The sequence below is a fragment of the Eptatretus burgeri genome, chromosome 14 (assembly GCF_056783735.1).
Source record: "Eptatretus burgeri isolate ZD-2024b chromosome 14, Ebu_testis_v1, whole genome shotgun sequence".
Classification (NCBI taxonomy): Eukaryota; Metazoa; Chordata; class Myxini; order Myxiniformes; family Myxinidae; genus Eptatretus; species Eptatretus burgeri.
The window spans coordinates 27,027,535-27,042,648 of NC_140974.1; the positions used below are offsets into that span (position 1 = coordinate 27,027,535).

General features: G+C 40.1%; 1 protein-coding gene across 6 annotated transcripts in view; it reads left to right on the forward strand.

Moving 5' to 3' along the window:
* The window catches only part of LOC147012848 (LIM and senescent cell antigen-like-containing domain protein 1), a 98,358-nt gene that overhangs the window by 63,017 nt on the left and 20,227 nt on the right, over positions 1–15,114 (forward strand). For all 6 annotated transcript variants that reach the window (XM_085854125.1, XM_085854126.1, XM_085854127.1 and 3 more), the window contains exon 6: positions 4,173–4,323. In XM_085854125.1, coding sequence (XP_085710251.1) covers positions 4,173–4,323 — 151 coding nt within the window. The remainder of the gene's footprint in view (positions 1–4,172; positions 4,324–15,114) is intronic.

The following is a 15,114-nucleotide window of genomic DNA, read 5'->3' on the forward strand; positions in this document are numbered from 1 at the left end:
CGCGACACTAAACCACAAACTCGGAAATAATATACAAGATTATTATTATTATTATTATTATTATTATTATTTTTGATAGACAATGTTTGTGAATCTGCTGACAAGGTGTGGGCGACATTTCATCACCACTATTCCCGTTCATATTTCACAAACCAAAAATCATGCATGCATGCATCTTGTATGCCTTTCATTTTTGAAAAAAAACATTTCAGTTTAATGTTGTTATATTCTTTGTATCATAATTTCACAATTAAATATTGTTCAATTATTTTATCATGAACAGCTCTCGAATTTGAAATGACCTTCTTCAAAGCATCTAGCCTTGTTGATTTTTCAACAGGTGACTGCTAGTAATACCAATAATAACTACATCAATGTTAATAAATTTTTGTGTAGCACCTTCAATGTGGAAGCATCACAATACATCGATGACATTACCACTCATTTTGTACGTAAATTTTTATCATCACCTCAATGAATTAGCAGCAGGTGCACATCTAAGGGAGTTTTGAATTTGGAAAAACTGCGACAAACATGAAATGCTGAAATGATCATGCACATTCCATGGACTAAAGCAACATTTCCTGTTTTAGATGGATATGTAGTGAAAACATCACACACAATATCATTGGGTAGATTACGATCTTGTAGGACAGGAGCATTCCTTACTTCATGGTTGGCCAAAACATTTTTGGCTCCCTCTTGTGTGGTGAAGGAAATCACAGGAATGAAATCAAGCAGGTGCATTTGAATAAAGCGTGCAAATTATGCCTCTGCTCTTTTGATGGCGGAGGTTACTTGTAAATAACCTTTGGTTACCTGTAAACTGAGGCTGACGTGGGAGTGGATGAAGAGCGAGAGAGCCAGTTTTGTCACATACATTGTTTAAGGACTGGACCATACAGTGCACCCATGCAGTTTAGGGACTAGGAACATGTATGCCTTGGAGCAAGTGGACCCACAGGTGGTACTCATCTCATTAGTACAGCATGAGACAAATCGTATAACTCAAATGCTGCAGTGCTATCTTCACACGCAGGCTTGTCAAGTAATAAAAATGACAGTTTAATGAAGACAAGTAGAATGAGGAACTACTCTTGCTTGTGAAGGCGAGTGTCCTTGCTTCCTACGACTGTTAGCCTAACTCACTCAATGTTCTGTTGTTTTCATCCATAATTGAGACAAGGCCCCAGGTGGCATGAGTTCATCATTGACTATTAGATTTGTTTTTTAATTACTGTGACCTCGCTGCAAGGTTGAGCAACATTGTCATGGATCAAATGACCTCGCAAACAATTTTGCTGGAAGCAGAATATCACTCGTCGATTGCCAAAGTGTGACCCTGCCCAAAGACTTCCATCAGTATTTTTTTATACATTTGTACAAGTTGTGATGTCAGCTTAAGCTGACTGGCAAGGATTGCATGCTGCCCTCTCACTTCAAGAATGGTCTTCCATCTCTGCCATCCCTGATATTGAGGCTGTTCTTGAATTCTTGCATAATATTCTGCTCTGCGTTTGGGAGATCGGTGATTCGAACCCCGCCGAGTTATACCAAAGATTAAAAAAATTGTACGTGCTGCTTCCACGCTTAACGCTCAGCATTTAAAGGATATAAAACACATTCCCAAAGTGTTTTCACTAAATAAAACAAATGATGATGACAAATAATGAGTATAAAACAAATGAGTAGATGATGACAAATAAAACATGCTTCTCAAATAAAACATGGGGGAAAAAAACCCCTGTGAGTTGGCATCCATGATGAGGAAATTCTTCATCGATTGCCCTGATAAGTGCGGAGAGAAAAACACATTCCCAAAGATGACGTTTCGGGTATACAGAGTGCTCTTGGAAGTAGCGTCACTTCTGCCAATATCAGCAGCCATGTCTGTGAAAGTCAAGTCTGGTGTTGGCATGTATCTGTCTGCATGTGTTCATGATGTCACAACTCTTCCAGGTGCCTTCGAGCCTGTAAAAAAAAAGAAGAAGCCAGCTCTCTCATGCACAGTTTTATCTCATCTCATCTCATCTGCAATTATCATGCCCATGTTCTCACCGCTGCGACAATGAATCCTGTGGTGAGACAGTTGCCTTCAAACAACTTGCCTTCTCTTCCTGGAAGATTAATGTGACCAAAAGCAACCTCACATCATTCCACAATGCCCAAAAGCATGTCCATTCTCAGGACAGCCCAAAAATAATATCTGTCTAACCTCAAGATGGAACTCTTGAACCGGTCGCCTTCCTAAAATTCCTGCTGGTGCCTTCTCATGTCTGTCTCTGGTGTATGCTCCCCCTCAATCCCTTCCCCTATCTTTAATGGCACCACAACTAATTCTGCTCATGAGACTGCCAGATGTCTTTAACTGTGTGTGCTTTCCATTCTTTGTTACCGAACCCCTAACTCATTTTCCCTGTACACAACCAACCACATCCAACTGCTCCTGGATACGGTGCTGTCTTTCTCACCTGAGAAGATGGGGAAGTTTATGGCAACCCTAGACTCCAACTCTGTGACAAGCCCATCAGCCAGGATGCTTATTACATATTGTCTTTCTGCTCTGTTCAACCAATAACTAATTTACCCAAGGTCACCTTCCATTTATTTGGAAGTCAGCCAACATCACTGCATTACACAAACATGGCTCAAAAATAGTTCCTCTTCATTACACACATATTAGCTTACTTTTATTTGGTAAGCAAAGTCATGGAATCCAATATTGCAGTTTAATATCAAATCATTCCGTTTCTCCAACGGCCTGATCTCAGACCATCACTTTGGTTGCCAACTCAGTCACTCTCCCATGGACATGCTGCTTCTGCTCTCGCATCAATGTATGAAGGTCCTTCATTTCGGACAAGTGATCAGGGCCGTCTCTGGACATATCTTGAGCATTTGACACAGTCTGGTACCACATCCTGCCCTCCAAACTGTCCACCTCTGGCATCCAAGGCCACCACCTCTCATGGCTTACAGAATTCCTCCACACTTATCTGCTCTTCCTGTTGAGGCTGGAGTGCTCCAAGGCAGTCTTGGACCCAATCCTGTTCCTGATCTTCATCACCGATCTTTCTGATTATCTGCAAAAACCCTCCTTATCATTTTTGCTGAAAACTCCATATTCTGATGTAACATCCCTCATCCTTCAGATTGGCAGGCCACAGCCTCTTCCCTCTCTGCAGACCTTGATAGAATCACGAGCTGGTAAAACAATTATAATGTCTTTAAATCCTGACAAATCTCACACATTCACTTTGTCTCTCTGAAAGTACCATCTGGCAAACCTTCCCATATATTTCCCAAATAAATCACTTGAAGAGGTTAAGTGACTCAAACTTTTGGCCTCACCTTCAGGCATGATATTTCTTGGGCAGACCATATTTCCAAGATGGCCTCCAAAGCCAGCCGCAAATTGGGCATCCTTCATCGTGCAAGATCTTTCCTTGGCTAATCGGAAATTTTGACATCCCCCAAGGCCTTCATTCGCAGTTTTATGGAATAATGCTCTCCCCTTTGTGTACCCCTGCCTCATACCTTGTTCTTTATCACAACAATTATACAGAATAATGATTCTTCCATTTGAATTATTGTGCCTTGTCATTTATGGTGAGTGTGTTTTATTTTGCTTTCATTTTTAGCTCACCTGGACTTTAGTTTGGTGAGCTTATGCAATTGAGCAGTGTCCGTATGTGAGCGAGTGAGTGAATGAGTGAGTCAGTAAGTCTGTAAACACTTCACTCATTATCACTTGAACCAAACACATGATTTTGCTGAAACTTGGCCACAAGCTTCATATCTGATGCATAACAAAGGTTAATTGACCACATCAAAATATGTGCTTGTTAAGAGGGTCTACAGGGAGGTGTGTGTGTGTGTGTGTGTGTGTGTGTGTGTGTGTGTGTGTGTGTGTGTGTGTGTGTGTGTGTGTGTGTGTGTGTGTGTGTGTGTTTTTGACTCCCCAAAATAGGTATTTGCTCTCTTCTCTGAAACTACACACATAATTTTGATGAAACTTCACCACAATCTTTGTCACCCATGATGCACCAACTTTTGTTCACGGCATTAGAAAATCAGGGTCTAAGCGGTCTACGGGGGGGAGGGGGGGTTAAGTGACTGTTGCTCCTGATCCAAGTGAGCTACAAGAAGCACGGTCCTATTTTTCTTTTTAGGAAGGAATTAACGGCAGATGCACGTGAACTCAAGGGGGAGCTGTACTGCCTGCCATGCCATGATAAGATGGGCGTTCCGATCTGTGGAGCATGTCGCCGGCCTATTGAGGGACGAGTCGTCAATGCCATGGGCAAGCAGTGGCATGTAGAGGTGGGTTCGAATGAAAGGCAAAAAAAAGGAGGCAAAAATCTTTTTCCTGGACTGTAGGGTATTGTAACAAAGTAAATATGTGCAATGAATGATGAAACATGGTGTCCTTTCCATGTGGGGTTACTGGGAGTGAGTGTGAGGAGTATCGGTAAAAGGTGGGGGTAATTAGACACCAATAGCAAGAATGTTAATTTATACTTACAGGCAAAGAAACCAATGTTACAGATGGGACAATTTCCCCAGAATTGTTGCATTCCGTTGTGAATAGTAATACTCCCTCCCACTGGGAACACCACCATGCTCTCCACATTTATATACTATATAGAGAATTGAGGTTCCAACCCCTGGATGATTAATTTTTTTTTACCCCCTAAAACTTACGCAGGCACATTCCGAGTGCAACGAGCAGTTTTAAACGAAATTCCGTCCAGCGGTTGAAGAGTGTATAAAAGTGAAGCAAGGAAACAAACAAATAAAACATGCTTTTCAAATTATAGGATGATTTGTATTATCTACAAACAATTAAAACATGATATACAGGGGGCTGCAAAAGTAGGTATACAGTAATGAATAAAAGTACAGTCCTTACTGTATACCTACTTTTGCAGCCCCCTGTGTGTGTGTGTATATATATATATATATATATATATATATATGTATATATATATATATATATATATATATATATGTGTATATATATATATATATATATATATATATATATATATATATATATATATATATGTATATATATATATATATATATATATATATATATATATATATATATACATATATATACATACAATATCAAAGCTCTTATAAGAGCTAACACACAGAACGTATAACGAGGGGAGCAGGAGACAGGAGGAATGAGAGACGGAAGCAGAAAACAGTGGGGAACAGACACATGAGGAGATCTGTGGGAGGGAGTGGGATGGGGCGAGGTACACAGGGTAAAGAAGATGGACATTACAGGGACTTTCGAGAAGTAAAGCAGGGAATTGGAAGGAGGTAGGTTTGGGGTGGATTAATGGGGGTAGAAAACATCATGGTTTTGGATTGGGGAAGATAAGAGGTGGTGGTGAACAGCTGTTTTGAAGACCTGGAGGGAAGAGTGGGATTGCAGAGTGTGTGGGAGTTTGTTCTGAAGGTGGGAAAAAAAAAGAGGAATGAAAGAGTGAAAGTGAGCAGTGATTCCTGATTTTGGTAGTTTTACCAGAAGGGCATTGCTGGTGGACATTGAGCACCCTGCGGAAATATGGGTGGGACAGATAGCAGACAGAGCGGGGGGGGGCGAGGCTGGAGAGGAGACGGTAGAAGACAGAAAGACCACCAACCTGCCTGCGGTGAGAGAGTGAGAGACCCAAGAACTCAACCTCGTCGCGGGATATACCAATGATCTTAAATGCCTTGGTTTCCACACCGTGAAGCCGAGAAAGGTGAGAGGTGGGAGCACCAGCACAGAGGGGAGAGCAGGACTCCATCAGGCTGCAGATGAAAGCTTTGTATGTGGTTCTGGTGCTCAGGTGTGCCAATGAAGGACGTTGTATGATGGAGCATGCCGAATCGGCGACTGGCTTTGGAGGCCAGCTTGGAGATGTGGCTTTCCCAAGAAAGATCGTGACAGATAGTGTGGTGCAAAAGTTTGAACTAAAGGACTTATGTAAGAGGATTGTTGAGAAAGTAGATGGAGTGGGTTTTTCCAGATGGTCCTTTTGGAGATACGTACTGAGAGTATGAGATTTGTCAGGATTGAAAGACATGTTCCACATATTAGACAAGCTTGTGATTTTACCCAGATCTGCAGAGAGTGAAGAGGCTGCTGCTTGCCAATCTGAGAGATGACAGATGATAGGGCAGAGGGTGGAGTCATCAGCAAAGAGATAAAGAAGAGATAAAGAGGATACTTCTCAAATTATAGGATGACATATGATATTAACAAACAAATAAGACATGTTTTTCAAATTATAGGGTGATGTGTGATATCGACAAACAAATAAAACATGCTTCTTAAATTATAGGGTGATTTGTGATATTTACAAACAAATAAAACATGCTTCTCAATTATCGGATGATTTGTGATATCTACAAACAAATAAACATGCTTCTCAAATTATCGGATGATTTGTGATATCTTCAACCAAATAAAACATGCTTCTCAAATTATAGGGTGATTTGTGATATCAACAAACAAATAAAACATGCTTCTCAAATTATAGGATGATTTGTGATATCAACAAACAAATAAAACATGCTTCTCAAATTATAGGATGATTTGTGATATCTACAAACAAATAAAACATGCTTCTCAAATTATCGGGTGATTTGTGATATCTACAAACAAATAAAACGTGCTTCTCAAATTATAGAGTGATTTGTGATATCTCCAAACAAATAAAACATGCTTCTCAAATTATAGGATGATTTGTGATATCTACAAACAAATAAAACATGCTTCTCAATTATCGGATGATTTGTGATATCTACAAACAAATAAACATGCTTCTCAAATTATTGGATGATTTGTGATATCTACAAACAAATAAAACCTGCTTCTCAAATTATCGGATGATTTGTGATATCTTCAAACAAATAAAACATGCTTCTCAAATTATAGGATGATTTGTGATATCTACAAACAAATAAAACATGCTTCTCAAATCATAGGATGATTTGTGACATCTCCAAACAAATAAAACATGCTTCTCAAATTGTAGGATGATTTGTGACATCTCCAAACAAATAAAACATGCTTCTCAAATTATCGGATGATTTGTGATATCTGGCCCTTTTTACATTCACCTGTGTGGCACAACATGTTGCTCAAATTTGCAATTTTGTATGAATAACTGACTATTGTGCTGAAACGTGCAAAATTCTATCTGCTTATGTAATATGCAGACATAATGTACATTTTACCAACCCCTCCTCCATCCCGAACTGTTGCCATTTTTTCTTCTCTCTGCTTCTTTCTCATATGAATCTTCTTTCCCTTTTTGTCCTTTATCCTCAACTTCCCCCCTCCCCAAATTCCTTAAGCTTTTCACATTCAATCTGTAAACAGGTGAAAATGTAAATCAATATCTTGTGTTTCAATAATGATCAATACTGACTATGCTTCTTTTGATATATGTGTTGAAAGCTATTATTTAATTAATCGTTTCCCTTTGCCCATCATAATTCTCTCATTATTTTCATTCCATTTTACCAAGTGGTGTTTAACGATGTGTTGTTCAAAGGGAATTAATTCAGTAGGAATATTAAGAGTTAGAACATGGAATTTAATGTTTCACTTGGTGCTGAATCGCTGTTTTAATTTGTTCCAAAGATTGATTGTATTTTATATATTTACTACAACTAAACGAGGTCACTTAGTTGGATTTAGCATTCACAGTGCAGTAATTAATACGTGCACTCATTTTATGATGTTACATGGCTTGTTACTGAGTTTGAAGCAGTCTTTTTATTGTTACGAAATCTAAAGATTTTGATGACTTCCGTCATCTGTTTGTGTGTTTGTTTGTTTGTGTGTGTGTTTGTGTGCTTGTTTGTAGGCACGATAACTTGAGAACGGAAGAAGCTACCAATGTCAAATTACACCACGTGATTCAGGAGGATGATGGCTAGCGCTGATGAGATTTTGGTCAAAATCGGTCAAAGGTCAAGGTCACAGTGAGGTCAAACATTCGATTTTTGATGGTTTGGTACAGAATCATCGTAGAAACTTCTGGTTTGCGTCGCTACCTTCTCTAGAGACAGCTTTTATTAGACAAGGTCAGAGGTCAAGTTGACGATTTCGTAAGTACCAGTCTATGACTGCTTGTTAGATTTCGTAAGTATATTGATGACTTCCGTCATCTGTTTGTGTGTTTGTTTGTGTGTGTGTTTGTTTGGAGGCACGATAACTCGAGAACGGAAGAAGCTACCAATGTCAAATTACATCACGTGATTCAGGAGGGTGATGGTTAGCGCTGATTAGATTTTGGTCAAAATCAATCAAAGGTCAAGGTCACAGTGAGGTCAAACATTCGATTTTTGATGGTTTGGTACAGAATCATCGTAGAAACTTCTGGTTTGCGTCGCTACCTTCTCTAGAGACAGCTTTTATTAGACAAGGTCAGAGGTCAAGTTGACGATTTCGTAAGTACCAGTCTATGACTGCTTGTTTATTCATTTTTCAATTTTAACAATTTCATTTCTCAAAACTTCCATTAATTTTCCTTGTCTCAGTATGCATATCATTTTTTTTTGTTGTATACAGAGTCAAGGCTCATGGAATAGCTAGAACACTTAACGGATAAAGCCACAACAGAACAAAAGTAAAAGAGGGGGGGGGAGAGAGAGAGAGAGAGAGAGAGAGAGAGAGAGAGAGAGAGAGAGAGAGAGAGAGAGAGAGAGAGAGAGAGAGAGAGAGACAGAGACACACAGAGAGAGAACGAGAGAGAGAGAGAGAACGAGAGAGAGAGAGACACAGAGAGAGAGTGAGAGAGAGAGAGACAGAGAGAGACAGAGACACACACAGAGAGAGAGAGAGAGAGAGAGAGAGAGAGAGAGAGAGAGAGAGAGAGAGAGAGAGAGAGAGAGAGAGAGAGAGAGAGAGAGAGAGAGAGAGAGAGAGAGAGAGAGAGAGATTGTTTCATCTCTTATTAGAAAAATATACCAAAAAAAACGTCCTATATACCCAAAACAAGTTAAAACAGTAGCAAAGAAGAGACCAGGCCATTCATATTTGAGAAAACAAAGATGTCGAGAAATGAAAAAGGTACAACTGGACTTAGACCCTTATGACCAATCAAATATCAAATCCCCATCAACTCCACTGTACAAATAATTTGCCAATCAAGTTTGCTCAAATTCTGGTAACTTCCCCTAATGTTTAAAGAAACTAAACTTTAGTTTAATCTGAATAACCACAAGACTTAAAAAGCAACAATAGGTTACATTCCTTTCATATAAACCTTCGAGTTTCACCTTCTGAGTCTTATAGATTGCCGTCTTTGCCTGAGCCGATAAAAAATTGGCCAAAGGTGCTTCCTTTCTTGACCCAGGCAAGAATTTGACACCAAAAATCAAAACTCTAAAATTAAAACAGATATAAATTTCTAAACAGTTTCTTCAACAACTGAAATAAGGAAATTTGACACCTCCACTCAACATATGCATGGAAAGGAGTTTCAGCTGCACCACAAAAATGACATTCACCAGGTATCGATTCAGGAAAAAAAATGTGTAACATGATTTGTGGGTAGAATCCAATGGGCTAGCCTCCACTGAAGGTCCCCAGTTCTTTTGGGTATAAGCCTTTGATAAAAACTGTCCCGTTGAGGTTAAGAGGGGGATACATCCAGTAGCAAGCACACCCACTTCCTATCGTTCAATTTAGGAATAGTACACACTAAACTCACACAAGCCTGATATAAGTTTTGCCGTTCATCCAGAGATGACGAGTGGGAGGCCGTCCAAGGGAGGAGATTGAATTTTATAGACCGAGTGGGTCGTTCAATTTTTGGGAGAAAGCACAAGATCCGGAAAAGGAGGTGCCGGTGGCACTGGTGCAGGGGACACTTCCGCCCCAGGGAGAACTTCCTCCCCATCTATGTTATTGTCATGGAACCTTTTCAAAACACCATACAGCACAAAAGAAACGTGTCTTGGTGACCTTATGCTCACAGCTTCTGCCAGAGCAGCAGCACTCATCCAATTTCCTGCCCCGTTCAACAGATCATATACTCTCCGAATGTTATTCCCGACAAATTTCTCAACAAAACTTAGATCTTTTGGAATACTTTTGAATCGTGGATTGGAAAAGAGGGGTTCACACAAAAATATTTATTTTATGTACGATGTTTTCCAGCGGCTCACTTTAAACGCTTGCCAAGCGTTCAGCATGCTGGAGTAGAAGGACGGTAGTTGTGTGAGGTCCAAGTGTTGGACATTAATCAGGAAGATGTCCTGCAAGTATCCCAGGGCACCAGCTCAGCTCAAAAGAGAGTTGGCCAGAAATTTTCAAGCCAGGCACGAAGTCCATGTCGCAGGCACTTAATCGCGGTCATACGAACGGCCATAATCTTACTGATCAAGTCTGCAAGGCCTTGACTTCCTTTTTTCAAGGGACGACTCAGCACTCCAGGATGAACCCAGTGTTTTCCGCTCCAAAGGAAGTCAATTAGAATCCAGTTTTTCACCAAACTCTCTGGGGGGTGCCTTGAAACGAAACAATGCCAAAGCATGGATGTCACCAGATTGTTGAGCACCAACACGTGTCCCCTATATGGAAGTTGAACGAGAAAACCTCTCCATTTCATCAGTCTTTGCTCAAGGGCATTCACCATACCCTCCCAGTTCTTTTTTTCCACAGTTACATTTCCGAGAAACACTCCCAGGTATTTAATACCTTCAAAACTCCATCTGAGCTGAAGTGGAAGGGAAGGCAAGGATCCACCGGCTTGACCCATCCACAAGGCTTGGCTTTTGCCCCAATTTATGACATCTGATTGTTGCTTTGTTAAATAGCTCTGAGTTATCTTCAACCAAGTTATCTTCAATTCAAAACCATGTAAACGCTTCTCCTAAAGGACATCACATGCTTTCCGTTGTCATGTTTGATTCCCAAAGGAATCATCATCATTTGTGAAACGATCGTTCCATTCTTTGCCAATGCATCGGTAATCAATTCACCCTTCATGAAGGGTGGAACGTTAGAGATTGTAACTTTCTGAGCAGTTGTCTAGGGGGTACGCCATTAAAAGTAACCCCTGAGTCTAATACTAAACCTTGCTCCACTACATGAACAACCAGATCGACATTTGCCATAACAATAACTCGTTTGTTCATTCGTGACGCCACATGAACATTCTCCATCCCAATCAAGTTACCAATACATAAAACCACACTCTCCACAGAAATATCTTCCGAAGGAGTGCAGACTATTCCATGCTTGCGAGTCAGATTCTCCATTGCGGCATCATGATTTGTATGTGCCACCGCAATTCCTTTGATGAACAAGCACACGCAAACCTCACCCACCCCACCCACCGATCGATCCTCGGCAGTATGGGCTAAAAGAAAATTGAAAGTAAAGAACAATACAAAAACAAAACGCACAACCAAGTAATCCTCCAAGCCTGTTCCGAAACCTACTCAAAGTAATGTTATATGATATAAAGACTACAACCGTTTCCAAAAAATGGGGATGCGACGGTGGGCCTCAAGAAGTCTACTGACACACCTTTAAATGAAACAGTTTCGACTTTCTCACAAGTTACGGACTCTCTGTCTCTCTCGCCTTGGTGAGGAAATGGGGAAAGATAAGGGAACGAGGGAGTACAAACACAAGAAAAGTACAAAAGCACAAACACAAGAAAAGGGGGGAAAGGAAGAAAGAGATGACACAATACGAAGAAAGCAGCAATCGCGAAACGCACCACCGAACTACACATCCACCATGATGCCGCACCCAAATCACCAACAGCCAGTAGGGGGCGATATATATATATATATATATATATGTATATATATATATATATATATATATATATATATATATATATATATATATATATATATATATCTTCTTCTTTCGGCTGCCCCCGTTAGGGGTCGCCACAGCGGATCATCCGTATGATCCGCATAGTGATTTGGCGCATGTTTTACGCCGGATGCCCTTCCTGACGCAACCCTGGTCGCCTCTTACGACACAGGGATATGGTACACCTATTTTAACCAGGGTATACACCGGCCCAGTATCCTGGTACTCATTTCACCGACCTCGGAAGGATGACAGGCTGAGTCAACCCCCTGGTGTATTAATTCAGTGGCCCAACGGGGCTTGAACTCAGGACCTCTTGGATCCCAAGCCACTGCCCTAACCACTGCGCCAACACCAGGTGTGTGTATATATATATATATATATATATATATATATATATATATATATATATATATATATATATATATATATATATATATATATATATATATATATATATATATAAAAATATATATATATATATATATATATATATATAAATATATATATATATATATATATATATATATATATATATATATATATATATATATATATATATATATATATATATATATATATATATATATATATATATATATATATATATATATATATATATATATATATATATATATGTATGTTCTGCACGTGGTGAAATCTAAATCTGAGCTTCTCGTTTCCACCTCATAAAGCTGAGTTTTCAGAACCAGATTTGTCATGTTTTTATGTTGTTATGTCTTTGTCCAGGTGGTTCTGTTGTATCCCGTGCAATATTTCATGTTAAATTCCTTTATTGTTTATGCTATTAATTTTGTTAATTTTGTCTTGTTGAAGGCCTGTCAAGGCCTCCCCTTGGATATAAAGTGTACAGTGTTTTGCTTCCATCCCAGGTATATTCCCAGGTATCTTGCTTCCATCTCCTCAATCTCCTGGGTATCTTGAAGGGATGGAGTGGGAGCATACTCCAGAGACAGACTTAATATGGCACAACCATGTTTTAGAGGAGGGAGAGAGACAAGTTTGAAAGTTCGATCTTGAGGTTGGACTGATGTTGTTTTCTGGCTCTCCTGAGGGTGGACACACACTTGTTGCAGACTTTGTGGAATGAGCTGAGATTGCTTTTGGTTGAGTTTGCTTTCCAGGAGGAGAAGGCAAGTTGTTTCGTAGCAACTGCATCACCACAGGGTTCAGTGTACTATGGGCAGGAAGAAAGGTAGGATAATTGAAGACTAGATGGGATGAATCTGTGCATGAGAGTGCAGGTTTCTGTGGAAGAAATCCCAAGCTTAGTAAATATTAGGGGCAGTAGAATGATATAGGAGACCAGTCCTGAAGAAAAATGTCTGCTTGCAGTCCCTGCCAATCTGCCTGAGTGAACTGCCAGACTTGCCGGCGCTGAAGCAGCTCTCTGAGAATAGCCAGAGTGATGTTGACTTTCACAAGCATATGATCAGATGAACCATTTTAGAGCAGAGCAAGAGTAGGACTTATATGGAGGGAAGTTTGTCATCACCTCATGTAAAAGGGAGGATTCTGGGTTAGAAAGGTCACAGATTGAGTCAGTCCCATGGAGTAATAGAAGTCCTTTGCTGAAGTGCCATGGCTGGTGAGAAAGGTACCAACACCCAGCCAAGTTGCATGGTGACAATTTAAATCACCACATATGAGGAAGAAAGGGTTGGGATGAGTGGTTCAAAGTTTGTCCACATTGTCTGAGAGATATGTAGATGGAGTCATCACTGTTAGGACAGTACAACACAGACAAACAAGAGGTGGGAGTGGAGGAGACTTTGCAACCAAAAGTTTGAGTTTGTGAGCTGTGGGGGAAGGTTTTAGTGGATGAGGTTAGAGGAAGCATTGAGGGTGTGGGTGAGTGGGCGGGGGGGGGGCATTGATAGGGTGGGATGATGGGAAATGCATTAAGGGGGGACATGAAGCTTTGAGTCGGTTCGGCGAGGATGGTAGCAAAAAGAGGGGACATCAAGTGGAGGGATACTAATTCCAACAAAGATAAATATTGTCACATGTACGGCCAGTTAAAACCGACCGTGCACGGATGGTCAAATGGTTACAGCCGAGGCGTTCGTGTTTTTGGCGGGAACCTTTTGCGCACGCACAAAATGTAAAGTAATGGGAGACTTGACTGGGGATTTTGCGTGTATAATCACCCGAACCAAGAAAATGCACCATAATGCAGGAAATGCAACAATAAATAAAAAAATAAACCAATGTCACCTGCAGGGTGACCCGTATCTTGCCAAAAGGTGACCACGTGTGACTTCTTTAAGGTCACACTGAGGTGAACAGAGCTGCTATCCACCAGGAGTGACTCCTTGAGGAATATCTGCCTACGAGAGATTCCGATGAGAATCATTCTACAGAGTAACCATGAAAAATATGCTTTTGCCTCATAACGTCACCAAATGACGTCATAATGTCTCAAGCTTGACATATCTAGAAAGCACTCATCGAGGTGTTCAATTTGAGGTACTACACGATATGGTTCCTAAAACTTGAAAATTTGACCTTGGGGTCAAATACGTTTGACCTTAGGCGCTAACCATGAAGGTCAAGGCCAATCGCCACCAAAAATTAATCAACTGAGCGCCAGACCATGAACTATATTCCCATGAAGTTTGAAGATGATCCGATCAAAATTACTCAAAAAATAAGGGTTTCGTCGACTCCCCCGATTTGCGACAAAGTGACCTTGACCTTCAAAATTTTATGCGCTGAAAGGGACCTCTATAGGCCTCCGATATGCGAAGTTACAAAAATTTCCAATGATAACTGTGCTCTGCAGAGTGATTTATACATGATTACAGACCAAAAAATAAAAATTAAAAAAATTTAAAAAACATATGAAGGTCAAGGCCAATCGCCACCAAAAATTAATCAGCTGAGCACCAGACCATGAACTATATTCCCATGAAGTTTTAAGACGATCCGATCAAAATTACTCAAAAAATAAGGGTTTCGTCGACTCCCCTGATTTGCGACAAAGTGACCTTGACCTTTGACCTTAACCTTCAAAATTTTGTGCACTGAAAGGGACCTCAAAAGGCCTCTGATATGCGAAGTTACAAAAATTTCCAATGATAACTGTGCTCTGCAGAATTTTTTATACGTGATTACAGACGAACAAAACCCCCAAAAAAAATTAAAAAATAAAAAACCATACAAGCTGACTAACATATCTTGCAAAAACTTCGTTTTGGCAAGATAATAATCAAATGTTCAACAATTATGTACAAGGA